At 44.8% G+C, this 21,228-nt stretch overlaps 1 protein-coding gene across 1 annotated transcript in view; it reads left to right on the top strand.

Annotated features, from left to right (window-relative positions):
- The window catches only part of LOC144591928 (methylcytosine dioxygenase TET2-like), a 112,814-nt gene that overhangs the window by 60,565 nt on the left and 31,021 nt on the right, over window positions 1-21,228 (top strand). Inside the window, exon 3 of the mRNA XM_078395955.1 lies at window positions 16,787-19,586. Within this exon, the coding sequence (XP_078252081.1) occupies window positions 16,832-19,586 (2,755 nt within the window). The 5' untranslated portion in view covers window positions 16,787-16,831. The remainder of the gene's footprint in view (window positions 1-16,786; window positions 19,587-21,228) is intronic.

Below are 21,228 nucleotides of genomic sequence, written 5' to 3'. Positions count from 1 at the left end.
TGAAGCAAAATACAAACAGATTAGTATATCACCCGTCGTTAACTTGTTTGTTTGTATTTTGCGTCAATAAATGAATAACTGACTGCAACGTCGTGAAGATCTCTCTGTTGTTATTTGGGTCAAGAACTATCGCTCCCCTCCTTCGTCAACGGTATGCTTAAGGACTAGTGGGAAGGACTAAGTTGCCGCTACATTGTAAGAACTTAGTATCTCATCGTCACTCCTTCGTATCCTGTTACTGGCTTGCTATTATAAATCCTATTATCTTAGCATGCTCCTGGTGTTACTTGTATGGTCCACCAAATCCCTTTGTTCAGCAGACTCCTCGTTGTTACTTGTATGGCTTGCTGAACCCCATGTCAGTAGGCTCCTGGTGTCACTGAGGCATTACATCAGTGCTGGGCAAATTATACTCACAATTCTGGCTCTTCCCATGGCTCCTCCCAATCCATATACGTAAGACTAAAATTATCTTACAAAAACCCCCTGGTGTCCAAAAATAATACAGCAGGATACAAAGAATATAATAATATATGCGAAGATAGCTAATAAACACAAAATGGCTCCTACAGATAGATTTGAATGAACAATAAATTACCATGGCAAAGAAGAATACTGAGCAAGTGCCAGTAAATGGGATTAGTATAGATGGTGCTTGATGGTCGTTACATACATGCAGGGCTGAAGGACCTGTTTTGTGCTATATAACTCTATGATTATACAGCAGTGGGGGGAATTCCCCAACCTATCTTCCCACATCCTGGGATATGCTGCCTCTGGTTAGTGAGCTGCCTCTTATGACAATATGCATAATTTGTGGCTGGACTATTAATATAAGTTTACCATTTCTTCAGCTGAAGCTTGAAACTGCATCTGTAGCTAATGATGCTACAGCTGTGGTAATGGAAAAGACTGATGACAAATCTTTCTCGTAACAGGATGTCTCAGTTAAACCAACACAATTCGTAATCAACCAAAGAGTAAAAATGGTACCACCAAGCACATTTTCCAGAAATACCACTGGAGTTTCCCAAAATTGCCTCAAATGTGATTGAATCTACAGGAATTAGTCTAATGTATACAGATCAATGATGATTCATTGATTTCTCTTCAATTAACAGAATTAAATAGATAACTGAAAATTATGCTAAAATTTCAGATCTCAAACATCAATTCTCCAAAGATTCAAAAATAGTATCTAAAAATTGGTGAAACTGGAAACACATTTTAATACTTTAATTTCTATGACAAGAATTATTGAATGATTGTAAGACTTATTTTTGTTTCTTTGAATCTTTTCATATTTCTCAGACATAAATTCTTAATTTTACATCAAATTAATGGATATTAGGAGTGTGGCAGCAGACTCCAGTGGGTACAACATATGTTGATTTTCAGAAGACATTTTGAAAATGTGCCAGATAATATTTTGCTCCTTCACAAATAATCTATTTCTGGTTTCCCAACGTACTACACAGAATGTGAACAGGTAGTTAGTGAATCAGAACCCATAAATAAAAGGAAATTAGAGAGCTATATTTGGAAAAGGATGAGGTTTAAAGAGGAAGAGCATTTGAGAAACAAAAAGGCATGAACTGTGTGGAGAACAACACTGGTACAGATCTATTGGGTCAAATGGAAATTATTGCAGCAAAGAAAATAGAGAATTTACAAAAGTCTACATATTCTAGAACAACTGCTTTCTCCAAGACTAAGGCTGATGTTCTTTGAATACGTGTATGAAAAAATACGGCCCAAAAGAGTTCTGAGGTTGAGATCACGCATGATCTATTTGACGCGGAAACCAGCAGAGGATCTGAATTCTTCCAGTGCAGATTTCCATGACATTCCATGATTCAACAAAAAGCTGGACAGCAACTGTCTTCCAGCAAAGCCTTGCCTTTTGTTTCAAAGGTGTCGAGTCAGCGAGCTTTGTTTCTCTTTATGGTTCCAGACCAAGTTTCCTGTTCAGTTTCTGCTAAAGTACATGGCTCAGATAGGCAGGTTGGCAGAATCTCTAGCTAACAAATGCATGGACAACATGAAGTTGAAGTTACAATGTTTTTTTTTCCCTTTGTGAACAAAACCAAATGTCCTAATTGTGCCTACTGAATGCATTGAATTAAGAAGACTGGACTGCAATTAGCCATTCTTCATTGGCTTGGCTAAAGAAAAGCAGAACTTGGCCTGGTTGAATAAGATGCTATCAACTCATTGGCAGTTTATGGGAATGCCTATTAAAATGTTTGGCAACATTTAAATGACTAGCATTTTGTGAGCCAGATACTAATATGGTGTCGAGTGTCATAAAGCAAATGACTCTGAAATGGCACAGGTCATAAACCCTGGAGTTTATGAAAAGTCATCGGTTGCCAGAATCCACCAGTGTGGCCCACTGACAGTCGGGCAGGTGGGAAGGTACCTTGTTATTTGGGGATGAATTCACATGCATCTTGATCAATTTCCCTCCTGGGATAAATAAAGTTCTATCGCATCGTAAATACTTGCCTCGATATTTCCCACCTCATGTTGGCAGAAACTCTAGCACGTATGCATCTCCGGTCGTGATTGGGGGGAAAAGGAGTTCCTCCCATCCCTGAACCCCACCATCATCCCCTCAGTCAGGAGCAATAATTCTTTTTGCTTGCTTTTTTGAGATGCAATCATCTTCCACTGGTCCAATGCAGCAAATTATTCTCAAACCAAAACTGCTGGTTTCGGTTTCCACATTTTTGAAACCAGTTTACCTTCTACAGGGTATCTGGAAACAGAACAACCAGGAAACTCCTGACATGGAGAAATCTGCCACAACTACCAGAGCGGTTCTGCTGATGGGAACCTAGCCATGTTCTGGCAGGATTTTGAGTTAACTTGCTTCCAGGATATCGGTGAGAAAGTAAAATTTCTTAACCATTGACGATGTTTTTGGAAGAGGTCAATTTGCAAAATCACATGGAATGGGATTGGAGCCTTTGTCATTCCAGTTTTATCCATAAAATACCTTTGAAAACTTTGAAACCTTTGAACTGTAACTAGCTGGGTTTTCTGGCAAGAAGCAAATTTCATTCTCACCCTTCCTAATGACCCTCAAATTACCAGATTGGACAGGCTTGAGAGGAAAAGGTCGAGCCTCCACTGGACAGCTATGCCTAGCTATTGTATTTCATAGCAAATGAATCAGAAAGACTGAATACATTTCATTCAAGCATATCCAACATGCTTATACCAGGAGCTTATGATGATCATTGTTTAGTTTGGTTTAATTTAGTTTATTTTAGGGATTATAGCATGGAAATAGACACTTCTGCCCACTGAGACTACACCAACCATCAATCACTTGTTCACCCTAGTTCTATATTATCCAACTTTTGCATCCACTCCCTACACATTAAGGACAATTTACAGTGACCAATTAACCTACAAACCCAAACATATTGTGGATGTGGGAGGAAACTGGAACACCTGGAGAAAATCTATGCAGTTAGAATAAGAACGTGCAAATTCCACATGGAGGTCAGGATCAAAGGTTGATCGCTGGTGCTGTGAGGCAGCAACTCTACCAGCCGTGCCACCATGCCGCCCAATATGCAACATAGATCACCATATTAAAGAAAGATACAAGGAGTTTGTACGTTCTCCCCGTGACCTGCGTGGGTTTTCTCCGAGATCTTCGGTTTCCTCCCACACTCCAAAGACGTACAGGTATGTAGGTTAATTGACTGGGTAAATGTAAAAATTGTCCCTAGTGTGTGTATGATAGTGTTAGTGTGCGGGGATCACTGGGCGGTGCGGACTTGGTGGGCCGAAAAGGCCTGTTTCCACGCTGTATCTGAAATATGAAAATATAATATGAAAGACCAAAAAATGTTTTTACACAGGTAATGCAGGACTCATAGCAATGGCTGTGTTTCCTTGCTCTTGACGAAAAGACTGTTGGGTGACCCATTTGGTAAAATGGACTAAGACTGGTTCCATTTGTGAGAGAGAATAAAATCAGCAGTGCTCAATGTAAAATGGCCACCAAAACAAAAATCAAACGCCGTGAAATCAATTTAGCCGGAGTGGTGAGAAAGTGGAGATTCCCATCACATGGAGTGGCTAACAGAAATAGTGTACTTTTATTTTAGATGCTTGACAAGCACATGAGGGGAAGGAAATGAAACGCTCTTCAGGATAAGGAAGGATCAGAACCAACTCTATGGTCTAGTGTATGGATGTTGGGCTGAATAACCTGGTTCTGCTCTTTAAATCCCATGAACTTGTCCATTTGTGAGTGGGTGACAGATATGGTGGTGGCTGTGCAGTCTCACGTCTTGTGGGATCGATTGTGGCTCACTAGTCCGATGCGTGAACCACACACGCAGGAGCAGTGGGGGCACAATAAAGGCCACTGTGGGGGGATTTAGGGTTGCAGCCTTCCTCCTGTCTCTGACACTAATGAGTCAGCTTCTGCGATTATCTTCAAAACTGCTGACCGCCTTTCTAGTGGTTGTACTCCAGCCAGTCCTGTCACTGGCACGGGTTTCCAGTTTCTTGAGGCTAGGCCTGTGCTGGAGATGGTCCTTGATGCAGTCTTTGAACCATTTCTTTGGGTTCCCCAGGTTTCTTTGACTAATCCATCCAGATCACATGACCTGTCCATCAAAACTGGGCCTTTATGATCATTGCTTCAATGCTTGTGAAGCCAGACACGTTGGTCACCCTGTCTTGCCGGCGAATGCCCATGATGGACCGCAGAGAGCACATGTGGAATTTCTCATGCTGGCGGATGCGTTTCGTGTACAAGGTCCGTGTTTCACATCCATACAGCAAGCTGGAGAGTACTACAGCTTTGCAGACTTTCAGCTCAGGTGGCAGCTTGATGTTGTGGTGGTTTAACACTCGTGCTCAGTCAACCAAGTGCTTGACTAGCCTTGCTGATTCTGGTCGATATTTCCTTGTCCAGCGAACCATCAGAAGATGTCACGCTGCCCAAGTGCTGAAAGCATCAACTGTTTTCAGCTGTGTGTTGTCAATGTGTACAATTGGTGGTGGTGCTGAAAAGCCTGGGTCTGGCTGGTGGAGGACTTCTGTCTTACTATTAAGACCAAACAGTTTTTGCTTTTGCAAAAACACAATAAATTGGTCAGATTCCTTGTGACAGATATGCACACACACACAAACATACAAGCAAATGTACAAAACATTATCGTACAGGTTTCTGAAGAAAGGTAAAGTTTAAAAAAAAACAATTTTAGTACATGAAGCTGTCAGGCTGCATGGTTAAATATAACCCAGTCAACTGCAACTGTGGGGTTGTCTGTATTTTCAAATAGCAATGGAGGAACTCTCAAAGTAATCATCAGGAAAGATGAAGGTAGACACAAAATGCTGGAGTAACTCAGCAGGTCAGGCAGCATCTCAGGAGAGAAGGAATGGGTGACGTTTCGGGTCAAGACCCTTCTTCAGACTGATACCCATTCCTTCTCTCCTGAGATGCTGCCTGACCCACTGAGTTACTCCAGGATTTTGTGTCTACCTTCAATTTGAACCAGCATCTGCAGTTATTTTCATACACATCAGGAAAGATGAGGTTGCCTGATTGGGAATTTAAGATTAACCACTTGACCTCTGATCATGTTGTTTCTCGGTGTTTATTAGGGAGAGGGCTAAAACATTTACTCAATTAATGTGCAGCAATCTTCATTTGCTAGTTACTAAAAGTGGTGCATACTTCTTTTGCTGTTAAGCGTGGAGTGAGATGAAACCAGTGACTCTTTAAAGATGTTCCCGAGTTCATTTACAATCTATTGTTAGGTGGCTAAGGAATGCCGAGCTCTGCAAATGCGCGCGTGTGTGTGTGTGTGCGCGCGCGCGCGCACGCGCTTTGAGAGGCAGAGTGAATTGGTAAGAGGCATTGGAACATGTGAAAGTAATCAATCATTTTAAGGGACATTCTATCATAACAAATTGCCATATTTAAGAATTTACCATTCAGAAATCGTCAACTTTCTGATACTATTGAACCATGCAGGTATTGCTCCATACTGAAAGGTACGAAGAGTTTGCAGATGAACAGCTCACAATAGTTGTTCTACAGCAGCAGGTGTGGTGTCTGGGAATAAGTGTTAGAGTGGGGCTGTGAGAAGTGGCAAAACCAGTTCAACAGATTATATAATCACACTCAAAAACACAAGAACATAACTGACTCATTCAGGTCAGAATTTACTCCTCTCAATATTCAGAACCACTCCCTCAATAATTCCTATCTACCGTTCCCAATATTGATCCGTCTTCCCTTTCTTTTTCAAAGTCCATGAAATTCTGCCCTATCAAACGTGCACTACTTGCCCAGACTCTTTGCCTCAATCCGTCCAAATAGGTTTCCACTCAAGCAGCATCAAAGCAAATCTAATCAAAGACATTAATGACTCCCTCTCTAATTGTGTAAAAGACAATTTTTCATTCTCTGTGCTTCTCAGTCTCCATTCTTACCATAGTTCATTACACCATCATCCTCTGATGCACCTCCACAGTAGTCTCACTGGTAGGAACTACACAAGCCTATTTCTAAATAATTATTAGCAGAACATCACTATTAATGGATTTACTTTCCAAACACTCCCAGGGATCAATTAAAGGTTCAATCTTCTTTCTAATTTATATTTTTCCATGCCAGCAGCAAACAAATGTTCAGCATCAGTCTTCAACTTTACCTCACCACCAACTCTGATGGCCTTTCCACTTTCTCTACTTGACTATCATCTAGTTAGACTAAATCTCCTTCAATTAAATAAGGTAAATCATCAAGCCTGTCCCGACCAGACAACTATCTGACTCCGAACCAGATTGTTCACATCTTGGTGTTGCATGTTATCCTGTAAGGTGTACGGGATATCATTTCCATATCCTTGCACAAATGTTCTCTGTTGATTTGCACATTATTCAGTTCTGTCCGTGCCATGGTTTTAATATCACTGAAACCACATTGGTTGCCACTTAAACAAAACATTTCTCATATCTGTTTTCACACAAGAGCACCACATCACAACTTTTTAAATTAGCACTCTAATTCCAACTTCTAAATTTAATGTTTTTAATGTTTTCAATTTGGTCAACTATGTTGTCATGTACCAAGTTTGTAAGCTTTGGTAATCCTTCCCAAATCCGTTTCAATACCAATTCTCCCTCCCTTGATCCGAACTTTAAAGTCAACCTCTTTGAAGAAACTTGAAGTTCCTCTCCCCCCCCCATGTACCTGGAGATTTTTTTTGTTTTAATATGCTCCTGTGAAGTGCCTACAGGAAAGGGATGATATAAACATGAATAGGTGTAATAGTTGTTGCATTCAGATACATTTCGAACCATCGGCAATAATTCAAAGCAACCCCAAACAAATATCTCAGATCTACCCCTTAGATCAAAAAACTGTCACATATATAAGCAATTAATAATCTAAAGCCTGCTCAACCCCAAAAGATTTTAATCATACCCAAAACACAGCAGATCTTTAGCTAACACTTTCAATTCTCATCCACTTCAATAACTTGAATCCACCTCTTATAATACTTCCCCCTCAGTGATTTCTCCTGCCCTCCTACTATCCCCCTCTGTGATTTCTCTTATAATAGTTCAAATATATTTCTCCCTAAATAATTCAAATCCACCCCTTCCAAAACACGATTCAAACAGTTAACACTGTTAATGGCTCTCCTACATTTTTGTGCGATGGTACCACAGACTTTCAAAACCAGTACCGTTTGGTGTGGAAATTAGCACCCACTGATGCATTGGGCATTCAATTCCCATTTAAGGCAGGAACAACTCCTGCATGATCCAGTACCTGACAAGTTCAATCGGTGTGGAAGATGTTCAGCAAAAGTTTTTATTACGGCTCACGTTAAGAATTGAGACACATTGTTTCATGTATTCCTTGAATTCTTTCATTTTAAAAGGATAAACACAGACGTTAAATAGCATCCACTGGTAATTTGAACTGAAGGAATGCAAAATGAATAGTGCAAGGGTTAACACTTGTTCCAGTGGGAATTTTGGAATGCCACACTCAGTGAGCATGACCCAGACATTAGCATCCTGCCAGTTTCATGCAAACACCACTCAGTTGTTTACAGTACCAGTAGGATCCATCACATTCTGTTCTTCTCATGGAAATGAAGAGAGTAATTGTCCCCTTTGTCCATACATGTGTACCTGTTAATATAATCACCAAAGGTCAATCATTATTGCCCCCTTGGCTGGTGTTACATGGCAGGTTTTACACTTCAGAGAAAATGGGTTTCAAATTGGCAATTTGAAGTTATGGCAAAATATTTTATGAGCTCTTGGAGCAAAGCTTCATGTAACAAAAATACGTCAAGCATTCAGCATTAATAGGTCACACAACTTTCAGTAAAATTGAATAGATGGAAAACTATTCTGCCCACCCTGATAGGGACCAGAACTCCCAACATGCAATTATGTTTAGCTGGAGCACTTCTTTATCAAGTTTAGCATCATTAGAGCAGCACAGTGCCACAGCTGGTAGAGCCAGTCACGGCACCAGAGACCTGGGTTTGATCCTGGCCTCAGGAACTGCTTGTGTGGAATTTGTCACCGCATGTGTTTCCTCTGGTTACCCTATTTTCCTTGCACATTTCAAAGACGTGTGGGTTTGTAGGTTAATTGGCCATTGTAAATTGCCCCTGGTGTGCAGGGAGTGGATGAGAAATTGGGATAACATAGAACTAGTGTAAATGGGTGATCGGTGGCCTGCATGGACTCGGTGGGCCAAAGGGTCTTTTTCAATCCTGTATCTCTAAATCTAAATACTAAAACTTTAGCTCAGTGGTAGTTCTCCCACCTCCACCACGGAAGGATTCAGGCCTGAGTGAGAATTTATGCACAAAGCTGATATTTCAATGAGCTGCTGCAGAGTTGTGGTTTGTTGGAGACAAGACATCAAATTGCAAAATGTATCTGCTCTGATCAATTGACTTTACTAAAGAAGAAAAGAGTCTCTGATATCTTGACCATCATTTACCCCTCAAATATTATCAGCAAAAACAAACTAGTCTTCCATCTAATTCTATGCTTGTGGTATCTTAATGCATTGCCCCCTGCATTTGTGTTTGCAGTAACGGTGATACTACTTCAAAGGTTTTCTTAAAATATATAAATTTATATATAGAAAGCCTTTAAAATTTGAGAAGGAATCAGATGTCCACCCGTTTTTTTTCTCCCTTTAACCTTGACTCTAATAGTCTATTATTGATTCATCAATCTAAAGCCTGGCCTTGAAACATCGCAGGATAAATGTTATGACATAAAAACCTCAGAAGCCCAAAGGCATGCTTTCACCTCATTCTGTAATTTTGGAGGGAGATCAGTGAACCATGTTTTCCTGATTTTCGAAACTATTCAGTGTCCTGTCAGAATTATAGTGGGATATTGGGAGAAATTCCAATCTCTTGGGTCCTATTTTTAAAATCACAAAGCACCCAAGAATTAAGATTTATAGATGATGCTTCAAAATTATTTTCCTCAAATTTTTCTTCCGGCACTGAAACAATGATTTCCATGGCTTGCACACAAATGTAGATGTCACATGTTGCATGGCAAACAATAAAAACATATTATCTACAAATATTTCCTTATGGTGAGGGGAGAGGGAAAGTGAACCCCTTCTTGTGTTCTCACTGTATATGCCTGATGTGGTTTCTAATAAAGGAGCAATGCTTGAAACCTGAAAGTTCAATAATTTAATTACACTGAAAAACAAACTTAAGGGCCTGTCCCACTTCGGCGATTTTAAGGCGACTGCTGGCGACCAGGCTGTCGCTGACAGTTCACCGGGGTGTCGCGGGCATGATCGTGAGGAGTCTTCCAAAAATCTTAGTGGATCTCGGCGCATCGCTGAGAAATCATCCGGTTTGAAATTTCTCGGCGACAGCTGGCTTGTCGGCAGGTATCGTTGCTTATTGCGGGCGCTGTCACATGCTGTCCCCAGGTTTGTTAGGTTCTCTTAGATGCATTTAAAAGCACATAATATTAAAATGAGGAAAGTCATTTCAAAATACCATAAAATACCATAAGATTGGAGGCGACAGTTTGACGGTCAGGTATGCGTGGGAATTTTCGCGATGTTTATGGCCATCAGCCATTACATTTAAAGTGGGCTCCAAACCCAGATATGCAACCCAGAAACCAGATATGCATCTCCCTTGCATTTTCAAAGAATGCCCACACACTTTTCACAAAAATCCACTTAACCACTTTTAAATATTTTTTTTTAATACAGCTATTAGTAAACAGGAAGTAAATCCAGTTTATTCCTTGTTACAGTGATGCTTGGTTTTTAAGTAACCCATACAAGATGTTATAGTTCAAAACTCTCAAGTACTTAACGACTTATCAGTTATTTCAGCGTAAATTAGGACGCCGGAGAAGCATTGACAGCGTGGGAATTTTCGCGATGTTTCTGAAGACGGTGTCATCTCGACCTGACTCGGCATTGTCGTGGTCATTGTCGTCGGGTAAAAGAAAATTTTGGTGATCTGCTATGATTTTGACAGTCGCCGGCAGTCGCCAAAAACATCGCCTAAGTGAGACAGGCCCTTCAATCACATTTGACCTCTTGTGCACGTGTCCTAAAGTGAAGATCTTATTACATTTCTGCCCGATCCGTTTGGATTTTCAGATTTAAAAATATTTACATACTAATTTTCATAACTAAGTCATGAATCCCCTTAACAACCAACCCAGCGGGTGGCGCTAGCAATGGCTGCCTCGCCAACAGTCTGTCTGTCTCTTCCTTCTTTGTGTTTTAATAGTATGTGTTAAATGTATGTTTTTAGTGTTCTTTTGCTTGTTTTATGTGGGGGGTGGGGGCTTGGGGGAAACTTTTTCTAATCTCTTACCTTGATGGAGATGCGACATTTTTCTGTATCGTATCTCTGTCCGCACTGCAGCCTAATATCGAGGAGTTGGCGGCCTTTGCTGGAGACCAATTTTTGAGAGCTCCACCACGGGGAGCGTGACCCTTTGCCAGGGATCGACTATGGAGTTCCAACCGTAGGTGACAGTGGACTTAACATCACGGAGCTTGTGGTCTTTGGTCAGAGACCAACTTCGGGAAATCCAAGCCGCAGGAGCTTCGATCGCTGGCTGCAGGAGCTTCGATCGCCCCGACGGATGGTTCGACTGCCCCGACCGCGGGAGAATAAAGAGGAAGAAGCTTGGACTTTTTTGCCTTCCATCACAGTGAGGAACGTGGGGAATCCGCTGTGGTGGATGTTCATGTTAACTTTTATATAGTTGTGTATCTTGTTGCTTTTTTTTCATATGGCTATATGGTAATTCACATATCACTGTACCTTAATTGGTACATGTGACAATAAATGACCTTTGAAACCTTTGGCAAACTTGATAAGCGTAGTCACCGTTGTATAGTATCAAAATGTGACAGACCATTTGCATGTTGCAAAGTGCCACAAACACCAATGTCTTAGTGACTGGATTTTATTTTTAGTTACTGTTAGTGAGGAATAAATATTGAATGGAATTGCCCTGTGTTTCTTCTGAATTGTGTTGTGGGATGCTTGACATCCACCAGAGAGCGCCGGTTGCATCTGAAAGATACCATCACCACTGTGGCACTCCCTTGGTGCTGCAATGCAGTGGTAGCTTTAAATGTGTGCTCTGATCTCGAAATGGGTTCTGAAGATATTGACTCAAAATAAGAACTACCATTAATTAAGGCAAGGATAAAAGTGTAAAGGTTCCATTATTTATACAGTTTAGTCCTTGGATTAAGAAACTCTTCAGACTTGCTGCAACAGGCTTGTGGCTGCACTAACTCAATCATCTATTTTCACACCAATAATTATCAGTGTGAATAGCAGTATGATAATGTAAAATCACCAAACCGTTTCATTGATGAGTAAGTTACCATGGATCCCATGCATCTTAAACTTCTGGTCAATCTACCATCAAAAGCCCAAGTGAAATACATGTAAACACATTCACTGCCCAACCCTTATCAATCACATTCGTCATTTCCTCAAATAAAAAATCAAGTTAGTAAGACACGACTTACAGTGGGCAAAGCCATGCTGACCGTCTGATGCACAGGCTCATATTGACACTTGCTTGAATGATAAGTCTTGTGCTGCTCTCAGTAGAGGGCATAGGACTTCAAGTATGATGTTAAGGGGAATTACAGACTTGGCTGCAAGAGGATCAGAGCTGGGAACTGAATATTCAGGGGAATACGTCCTTATCGAAAAGACAGACTGGTGGGCAGATGGGGTGGGGTACCTCTGTTGGTAAGGAATGAAATTGAGTCCCATGCCAGGGGTGACATAGAATCAGGAGATGTAGAGTCATTGTGGACAGGACTGAGAAATTGTAAGGGTAAAAATAAACTAATGGGAGTTACATCAGGAGTTGCATCAGGAGTTAAAATTGGCATGTAACCAAGGTACAGTGGTTATGGGAGATTTCAACATGCAGGTAGACTGGAAAATCAGGTTGGTACTGGACCCCAGGAAAGAGAGTTTGAAGAGTGCCTCCGAAATGGATGCCTAGAGCAGCTTGTACTGGAGCCTACCAGGGAGGGTCCATCTGCGCTCTTCTATGTTTCAATGTTTCTATGTCCCACACAGGAGATTAATGGGCAAAATTAGAGCGCATGGTATCAGGGGTAGGGTATTGACATGGATAGCAAATTGGTTGGCAGACAGGAAAGAAAGAGTAGGGATTAACTGGTCTCTTTCAGAATGGCAGGCAGAGACTAGTGGAGTGTCGCAGGGCTTGGTGCTGGGACCGCAGCTATTTACAATATACATTAATGATTTAGATGAAGGAATTAAAAGTAACATTAGCAAATTTACAGATGACACAAAGCTGGGTGGCAGCGTGAACTGTGAAGAAATTGGTATGAGGATGGAGGGTGGACAGGTTGAGTGAGTGGGCAGATGCAGTATAATGTGGATAAATGTGAGGTTATCCACTTTGGTGGCAAGAACAGGAAGGCAGATTATTATCTGAATGGTGTCAGGTTAGGAAAAGGGAAAGTACAACGAGACCTAGGTGTCCTTGTACATCAGTCACTGAAAGTAAGCATGCAGGTACAGCAGGCAAGAAAGCTAATGGCATGTTGGCCTTCATAACAAGAAGAGTTGAGTATAGGAGCAAAGAGGTCCTTCTGCAGTTGTACAGGGCCCTGGTGAGACCACACCTGACGTATTGTGGCTAGTTTTGGTCTCCTAATTTGAGGAAGGACATTCTTGCTATTCAGGGAGTGTAGCGTAGGTTCACAAGGTTAATTCCCGGGATTGCGGGACTGTCATATGATGAAAGAATAGAGCAACTGGGCTTGTATTCACTGGAATTAAGAAGGATGAGAGGGGATCTTACAAAAACACATACAATTATTAAGGGATTGGACACGCTAGATGCAGGAAACATGTTCCTGATGTTGGGGGAGTCCAGAACCAGGGGCTACAGTTTAAGAATAAGGGGTAGGCCATTTAGAACTGAGATGAGGAAAAACCTTTTCACCTAAAGAGTTGTGAATTCATAGAATTCTCTGCCTCAGAAGGCAGTGGAGGCCAATTCAGTGGATGCATTCAAAAGAGAGTTAGATGGAGCTCTTAGGGCTAGCGATATGGGGAGAACGCAGGAACGGGGTACTGATTGTGGATGATCAGCCATGATCACATTGAATGGTGGTGCTGGCTCGAAGGGCCAAATGGCCTCCTCCTGCACCTATTGTCTATGTATCTATCCATCAAACTGCTTCAATGCAATTCACGACTAGAGCAAGATCCTGAAATTAGCATTGGGCCTCCTATTTGTAGATCCAGCCAGAGGGACTAATGCCTGGCTTAGGTCTGTGCACACAGATACTGTGCCCTTAAGGTCCTTCCCAATTGGCAGCCCATGTGCTTTCAGTCAGAATATGCCCATACTTCTTGCCTGCCGAAACCAGGGTGTCAGTATATAAACCTTTGCCTTTTATGGGCATCTTCATGTGAAATGTGTAGGCACTATCTATATATCTGAGCAAGTACAAACACTAACTTTGAATATTTTAGCAACCACTGGTATTTACTTATTTGCAAGTGTTGAACTAAACATAGCACAAAAAGTAAGGAAATTTGTGTTTGGTAGATTATTTCTTTGTTGTAACAATGCTTCTTGGCAATAAATCTTATACCGTTGGAAAGCCTGTTTATTTCCCTTTTAAATGGTGCCACATTTGTAAGGAACATGCATTTGTGGGATGAGCAGCAGAGCTGAGTATATGGGTTGCGCCCATGAAAAATTTGCCAAATCTTCTCTGGCAATGCCAAACAGCTCATTCTGCTGTTGCTATTGACTCTTGTTTTGAGCTTCTGGTACCCCCCAGGTGCTGACAATCAGGTGCCTGATTGGCACCTGATTGGCAGCATCTGTGAGCATGGGCCCTGCTACAGTGGTCAGTAGGTGTCTGCTCCAAGAATCGGCATGCCACGTTTGACTGATCTGGATAGGGCCCGTGCGATAGGGCAACTTGAAGCAGGTGTTCCGCAAAACCAAGTTGCGGCATTATTTGGAGTGAGCCCTAGTACCATCTCCAAAGTGAAGGCCAAGTTCCATATAACGGGGGATGTCAGAGACAGGCCGCGAAGTGGGCGTCCCAAGAAGACGACACCCGAAGAAGACCGTTTCCTCACCCTGTCAGCACTTAGGAACCGTAGGCTGTCTTCTACAGATTTGCAGTCAAGGTTTGCAGGACGATATGGCCGACGGCTCTCTGCCCAGACAATTCGGAACAGACTGCACGCAGCCGATCTCCGGTCTCATAGGGCTGCCAGGAGGCCTGCCACGACTGCCCTTCACCATCAGGCCCGTTTGCGCTGGTGTCGGCAACACGTGCACTGGAACCTGAACATGTGGAGGAACATTATGTTCAGCGATGAGTCCAGATTCTGCCTACGGCAGTTGGATCATAGGGTCAAAGTGTGGAGAAGACGCGGAGAACGCTATGCTGATTGCTGCACCGATAGAGTAACATCTTTTGGTGGAGGCAGTGTGATGGTGTGGGGCGGCATCTCCCTCACTGGAAAAACGAGGCTTGTCATCATTGGAGGCAATCTCAATGCAGAGATATCGAGATGAGATTCTGCAACCAGTGGCAATCCCATATCTCCACAGTCTGGGACCGAACTCTATCCTCCAAGATGACGATGCTCGCCCCCACAGAGCAGGGTTTCTCAGAGACTACCTCCAGAATTTGGGAGTGGAGAGGATGGAATGGCCTGCCAGCAGTCCTGACCTCAACCCCATTGAACACTTGTGGGATCAGCTTGGGCGTGCTGTTCGTGCCAGTGACCAACACAACCACGTTGGCTGACTTGCGACAAATGCTGGTTGAAGAATGGGATGCCATCCCACAACAGTGTGTGACCAGGCTGGTGACCAGCATGAGGAGGAGGTGCCAGGCTGTTGTGGCTGTGTATGGTTCTTCCACACGCTACTGAGGCTCCTGTTTATTAAATGAATAAATTGTTAAATTGCCAATATGTCTTGTTTCTTCAGACTTCAATCATCCAATCCACCAAACAACACCGAACAAGAGTCAATGGCAGAATAAGCTGTTTGGCATTGGCAGAGAAGATTTGGCAGATTTTTCATGGGCGCAACCCATATACTCAGCTCTGCTGCTCATCCCACAAATGCATGTTCCTTACAAATGTGGCACCATTTAAAGGGGAAATAAACAGGCTTTCCAACGGTATAAGATTTATTGCCAAGAAGCATTGTTACAACAAAGAAATAATCTACCAAACACAAATTTCCTTACTTTTTGTGCTATGTTTATATCCCACTAAACGAAATGGGAGTGTGCTGTCTGTCTGTCCTTGCTTGAATTACGACGTTACTACATACAGTATGTAACCACATGGGGCAAATTAGTTTAGTTTAGAGATGCAGCTTGGAAACAGGCCCTTCAGCCCACCGAGTCCGCACCAACCAGCGATGCCCACACATTAACACTATCCTGTACTAGGTACAATTGTTACATTTACACCAGGCCAATTAACCCACAAACCTTTACGTTTTTGGAGTGTGGGAGGAAACCGAAGTTCTCGAAGATAACCCCACGCAGATCACAGGGAGAATGTACAAAGTCCGTGCAGACAAGAACCCGTGGTCAGGATTGAACCTGGATTTCTGGAGCTGTATGCGCTGTACGGCAGCAACTCTGCCGCTGCACAACCATGCCACCAAATGTACAGAAACATTCACTGCAATTGGTCTGTCCTGGCTTTAAGTTCTGCACTAACCTTCTACGCAGCCCATAACTTTACTAGCTGTTGAGACACTAGGAACTGCAAATCTGTTTTTTCCCCCTTGTACGATGTTTTTATGAACTAAACGGAATTTTTTTTTTTGCAAAAGCAGACTTATCTTCATGCGTTCATAAGTTATGGCCACTCGGCCCATCACGTCTGCTCCGCCATTCAATCCTGGTTGATCTCAGTCAAGTTTAATGTACCATGGAGTTAATTGAGATTGTGCTGCTTCTTCGTTTTGTGTTTCCCTGGGTTTCAGCATTTCGAGCTGTTATTTTCCTTCAAGTGAATGTGATGTAAAGCTATATAATCACTCCCTAATTTGGCAATAAATTACTAAACCCGCACACACGTGTCACAGGAGGTGTGGAAAACAACTTAGAAGACTGGGTGATGCGCACTATCTTATATTTCTGGAATATTACCTGCTATTTGGTTATGTTAACCCACATGTTCTCCTCTTGCAGACACGTTGGGTGGGTAACCTGGTGGATGGCCCTCGAGCAGACCAGATGGAACAGGAAAGTGGCAGTCATGTCGAGGACGAGAGACTGAGTCCAGTATTAGCTGTCCGTTGTCACTCTCCAGAGAGCCCAGCTGAAGATCCGTCGGTGAAAGGCGACACCGTAAGTGAACTACACCAACAGCCAGACACAGAGCCGCACCAGGTGAATGGAGATTGCAAATGGGGCAGTGTGAAAAGCAGCCACGTTGAGAACCAGGCACTGGCACAGGTACAGGAGGGAATCGTAGGGAGCCCCGCGTCTCGGCGAGAAGCACCCAAGCCCAAAGCGTCCAGGAATGTACAAAACGGCGTGAAGCATGTCCTCCGCGAATACTCTTCGTGCGGGCTTTCGCAATGCAAGAAAATCAAGTTGGATGAAGAGGCAAATGGACAGGAGTCGGACTTAGAAAATCAAGATGCCAAAGGAACAAGGTGCATTTGGGGGAATGATGGACTGTACGAGTGCGACGGACGCAGTTCACCGGGAGATAGGAGCAACCCCGCGCCCCCCAACAGTGAAGCTCCCAGATCTCCCCAAACACAACAAAACAAAGTAGGAAAACAGATCGACACCTACACGAATGGAGAAGTTCTGCCCTTCTTCGAAAGCAATCAGATGTCGGTCTCCAATGGTGCTACAAGTTCCACAACCATTCCGCAGGATGGGCTGCCGGGCAGCTCGCTGTCTCCGGGTTATCCCCAGTACATCATCAGGGCAGCTCCGGGCCACAGCTCAGTCCCACCAGTGTCCCGCTGGAGTGCCGCAGTCGGGGCGGGCAGTGAGCCCTACACCACAGTCGGGGCGGGCAGCGAGCCCTACACACCGGGCAGCGAACCCTACACCGCGGGCAGCGAGCCCTACACCGCGGGCAGTGAGCCCTACACTGCGGGCAGCTCCGGGCAGCCTCTGGGAGGGCGGTCCGGGCAGTCGGCCATCAGCGCCTGCTTCACCCAGGCCAGCCCGCCCGCACACCCATTCTCCCCGGCCAGGTCTCCGGCCACTTGCTCACGGGTGGCGGCCGGGCTCGGCCTCCCCCTCCCTTTCCCTCCCGACCTGCAGACCAACCCGGCCCGGCCAGAGTCGCCGCTGGAGAGGGAGCAGCGCCTGGGCGGCCAGCTGTCCCCGGAGAGGGGGTGGGCCGGCCCGGTGGCGATGCACAGCCGAGCACCGGGGCCGGGCTGGGAGATGCCCGAGTACCGCCCACAGTCCGCCCCGCAACGCCTGCATGTGGGCGGGGGGCGGGCACTGCTCCAGGCGGGGGCTCTGAGCCGCCCCCACTCCGTCCCTCGGCAGCCCGACCAGCCCACTCTCAGCCCCCAGCCCCAGACCTGGCACCTGGAGCACACGCCCCACCTGTGGCTGCACCTGCCGCAAACTCAGCCGCTGCAGCCCGACCCCGGCCCCGGCCCCGGCCACACGACGCCCACTCACAAACACCAACACCAGTCCCACAGTGACGGCCCACAGCCCGGCCCCGGCCACACCCCCGGCCCCGGCCACACGACGCCCACTCACAAACACCAACACCAGTCCCACAGTGACGGCCAACAGCCCGGCCCCGGCCACACCCCCGGCCCCGGCTACACCCCCGGCCCCGGCCACACGACGCCCACTCACAAACACCAGCACCAGTCCCAGTCCCACAGTGACGGCCCACAGCCTGGCTGCGGCCCACAGCTCCTCACAACACCAACCCCAATGGGTGCGACAGGTGAACGGCAGCCCCATCCAATGTACCAACTCCACAGACAGCTTCTTCACGCCCACAGAAAACTAAGCGACTCTCAGGTTCACAAGCTGGTCCCTCCTTACTGCGGCAACAGGCAGAGTGGCTCGGAGGGGATGGGGTCACTCCACGGGGCAAACACCAGCGTGGGCCCAGGTTTTCCACCACCAAGCAAGGGCAGCGATTTCTCGCCAGTTCCACACACCCAGCAGGAGTCAGGGCGACCCCAGACACCAAAACACCAAGTCCACCACACATCTGTTATCCAGCAGACGCAGCAACAACTACCAGCAGCCCATCAGCGACACTCGCAGGGACAAATAGATCTCCTCCAGAAACTCTCTGGCCGAACGGCGCCGGACTTCACCGTCTCTCACTCACACCCAAACACAGCGCAAATGCTCCAAGGCACCCAGAGCGCCCAGTGCCCACCCGTTCAGGAGGAAAGGTTTCTAGCAAACGCAGCACTTAGATCTCATTTATTGCCACGGGAAGACGCTCAGATGATACTGCAGCAACAAAGAATACAGGACTTCAAAGGACTCTATAAAGTGATTAAGACCGAGAAAGAATCTCCGCCTGGCCCTTCACCGACACTCCCCTGCGCCCAGCTGAAAGACGAGGCTGATCTAGTGAATGTTATTAAGCAACAGAGCCGGCAATTCAGCTGTGACCACCAGAGACAAGAAACAAGCATCATCGAAGCACTGGAGCAGCGCTTCAAAGAGTACCACCTCTCCTTCCCCTTTGAACGGCAGTCATGTGTCAAGTCGCCCAAGCAAGTGAAGGTCGAAACTTCAGGCCCGCTCACTGTTTTATCTGCAACCGCAGATTTCGAGTCTGATGTGGGCGGAGACTGTACCTCAGCACTACAAACCAGCTCCTCCACTGAGGCCACCCCAACGAAAAAACGGCCGGGATCCACCCTGAGCAATTTTTTAGAGTCACCTTTAAAACTTTTAGACACTCCTATCAAAAGCTTATTGGATACACCGAAGAAGACGCAGCTTGATGTCCCTGCGTGCAGCTGTGTTGGTAAGTGTGTTATTTGTTTCCCAAGTTACACGTCCCATTGTGCTCTAATTTTGCTAATGTGCCCCATGATGTGTGGGATTTTGAAGGTCCATACATGCAACATCAAGTGCATTGCCCACCAGTAACTTTTCTGTTTCCTTATTCCTGAAAGGTAAATAAATAAAGTTCTTCAAACATTGTTTCCTCCTTACATTCCATCCTGGGCTCAATTTTTGTCCAAGGTTGTTAATTTATTCATATCATATCATATCATATCATATCATATATATACAGCGCGGAAACAGGCCTTTTCGGCCCACCAAGTCCGCGCCGCCCAGCGATCCCCGCACACTAACACTATTAACACTATCCTACACACACTAGGGACAATTGTTTTAAACATTTACCCAGCCAATTAACCTACATACGTACCAATTAACCTACTACGTCTTTGGAGTGTGGGAGGAAACCGAAGATCTCGGAGAAAACCCACGCAGGTCACGGGGAGAACGTACAAACTCCTTACAGTGCAGCACCTGTAGTCAGGATCGAACCTGAGTCTCCGGCGCTGCATTCGCTGTAAAGCAGCAACTCTACCGCTGCGCCACCGTGCCGCCCATGTTTCCTCAAAGCTTCGTTACCGTCAAGGTTTAACTGGAGCTGACTATTTTACAACAATAGTTCCCTAGTCTTCCAGTACGGTACCTCTAAATAATAGGGATTGAAAGATTGTGGCTAGACTCACTGTAATTTAATTTAATTCAATCCACAGTAACATTCCTTGTTCCAAATGTACCCCAGCACCATACCCCAACTCTTCATTGTATTGGAGCTGCTTCTTGCACCTGTGCAGGACTCCTTGATTTCATCTTCATTTTCAACTTAAGTAGAACATAGAACAGTAAAGCACAGGAACAGATCCTTCTGCCCACTATGTCTGTGCTGAATATTATGCCATGAAAATAATCTTCTCTGGCTGATGGTAATCCATGTCCCTCCATTCCCTGTTTCTCTGAGTGCCAATCTAAAAACCTCTTAAAAGGCACTATTGTATATGTCCCAACACCACCCCTGGTGGTGCATTCCAGGCACCCACCATAATGCCCTACGCATCTCCTTTAAACTCTTCCCCCCCTCTGACCTCAAAGGTATGTCCTCTAGCCTCTGACATTTCCACACTGGGAAAAAGGTGCTGACTGTATACCCTATCTATGCCTCACATCATTTTATATCCTATCAGTTCTCCCCTCGACCTTCTATGCTTCAGAGAAAACAATCGGAGTTTGTCAAAATTCTCCTTATAGCTAAGACCTACTAATCCAGGCGGCATTCTGGTAAACCTCTTCTGCACCCCGTCCAAATTCTCTACATCTTTCCTATAATGGGGTGACCAGAACAGTATGCAATACTCCAAATGTGGACAAATCAAAGTCCTATAAAGCTGCATCATGACTTCCTGAGTCTTATACATAATGCCTGGTTGATGAAGGCAAGGATAACATATGCCTTGTTTACCACTCTGTCTACTTGTATTGCAAGTTTGAGGGAGTGAAAGACTTGAATCCCCAAGTCCCTCTGTGCATCAATACTATTAAGGATTTTGCCATGATTTCCATACTTTCCCCTTGCATTTGTCTTCCCAAAGTGCAACATCGCACATTTG

This window comes from Rhinoraja longicauda, chromosome 3, assembly GCF_053455715.1.
Source record: "Rhinoraja longicauda isolate Sanriku21f chromosome 3, sRhiLon1.1, whole genome shotgun sequence".
Taxonomy (NCBI): domain Eukaryota; kingdom Metazoa; phylum Chordata; class Chondrichthyes; order Rajiformes; family Arhynchobatidae; genus Rhinoraja; species Rhinoraja longicauda.
Note: the sequence above shows the minus strand (reverse complement) of the source record. Positions and strands in the feature narration are given on the sequence as shown.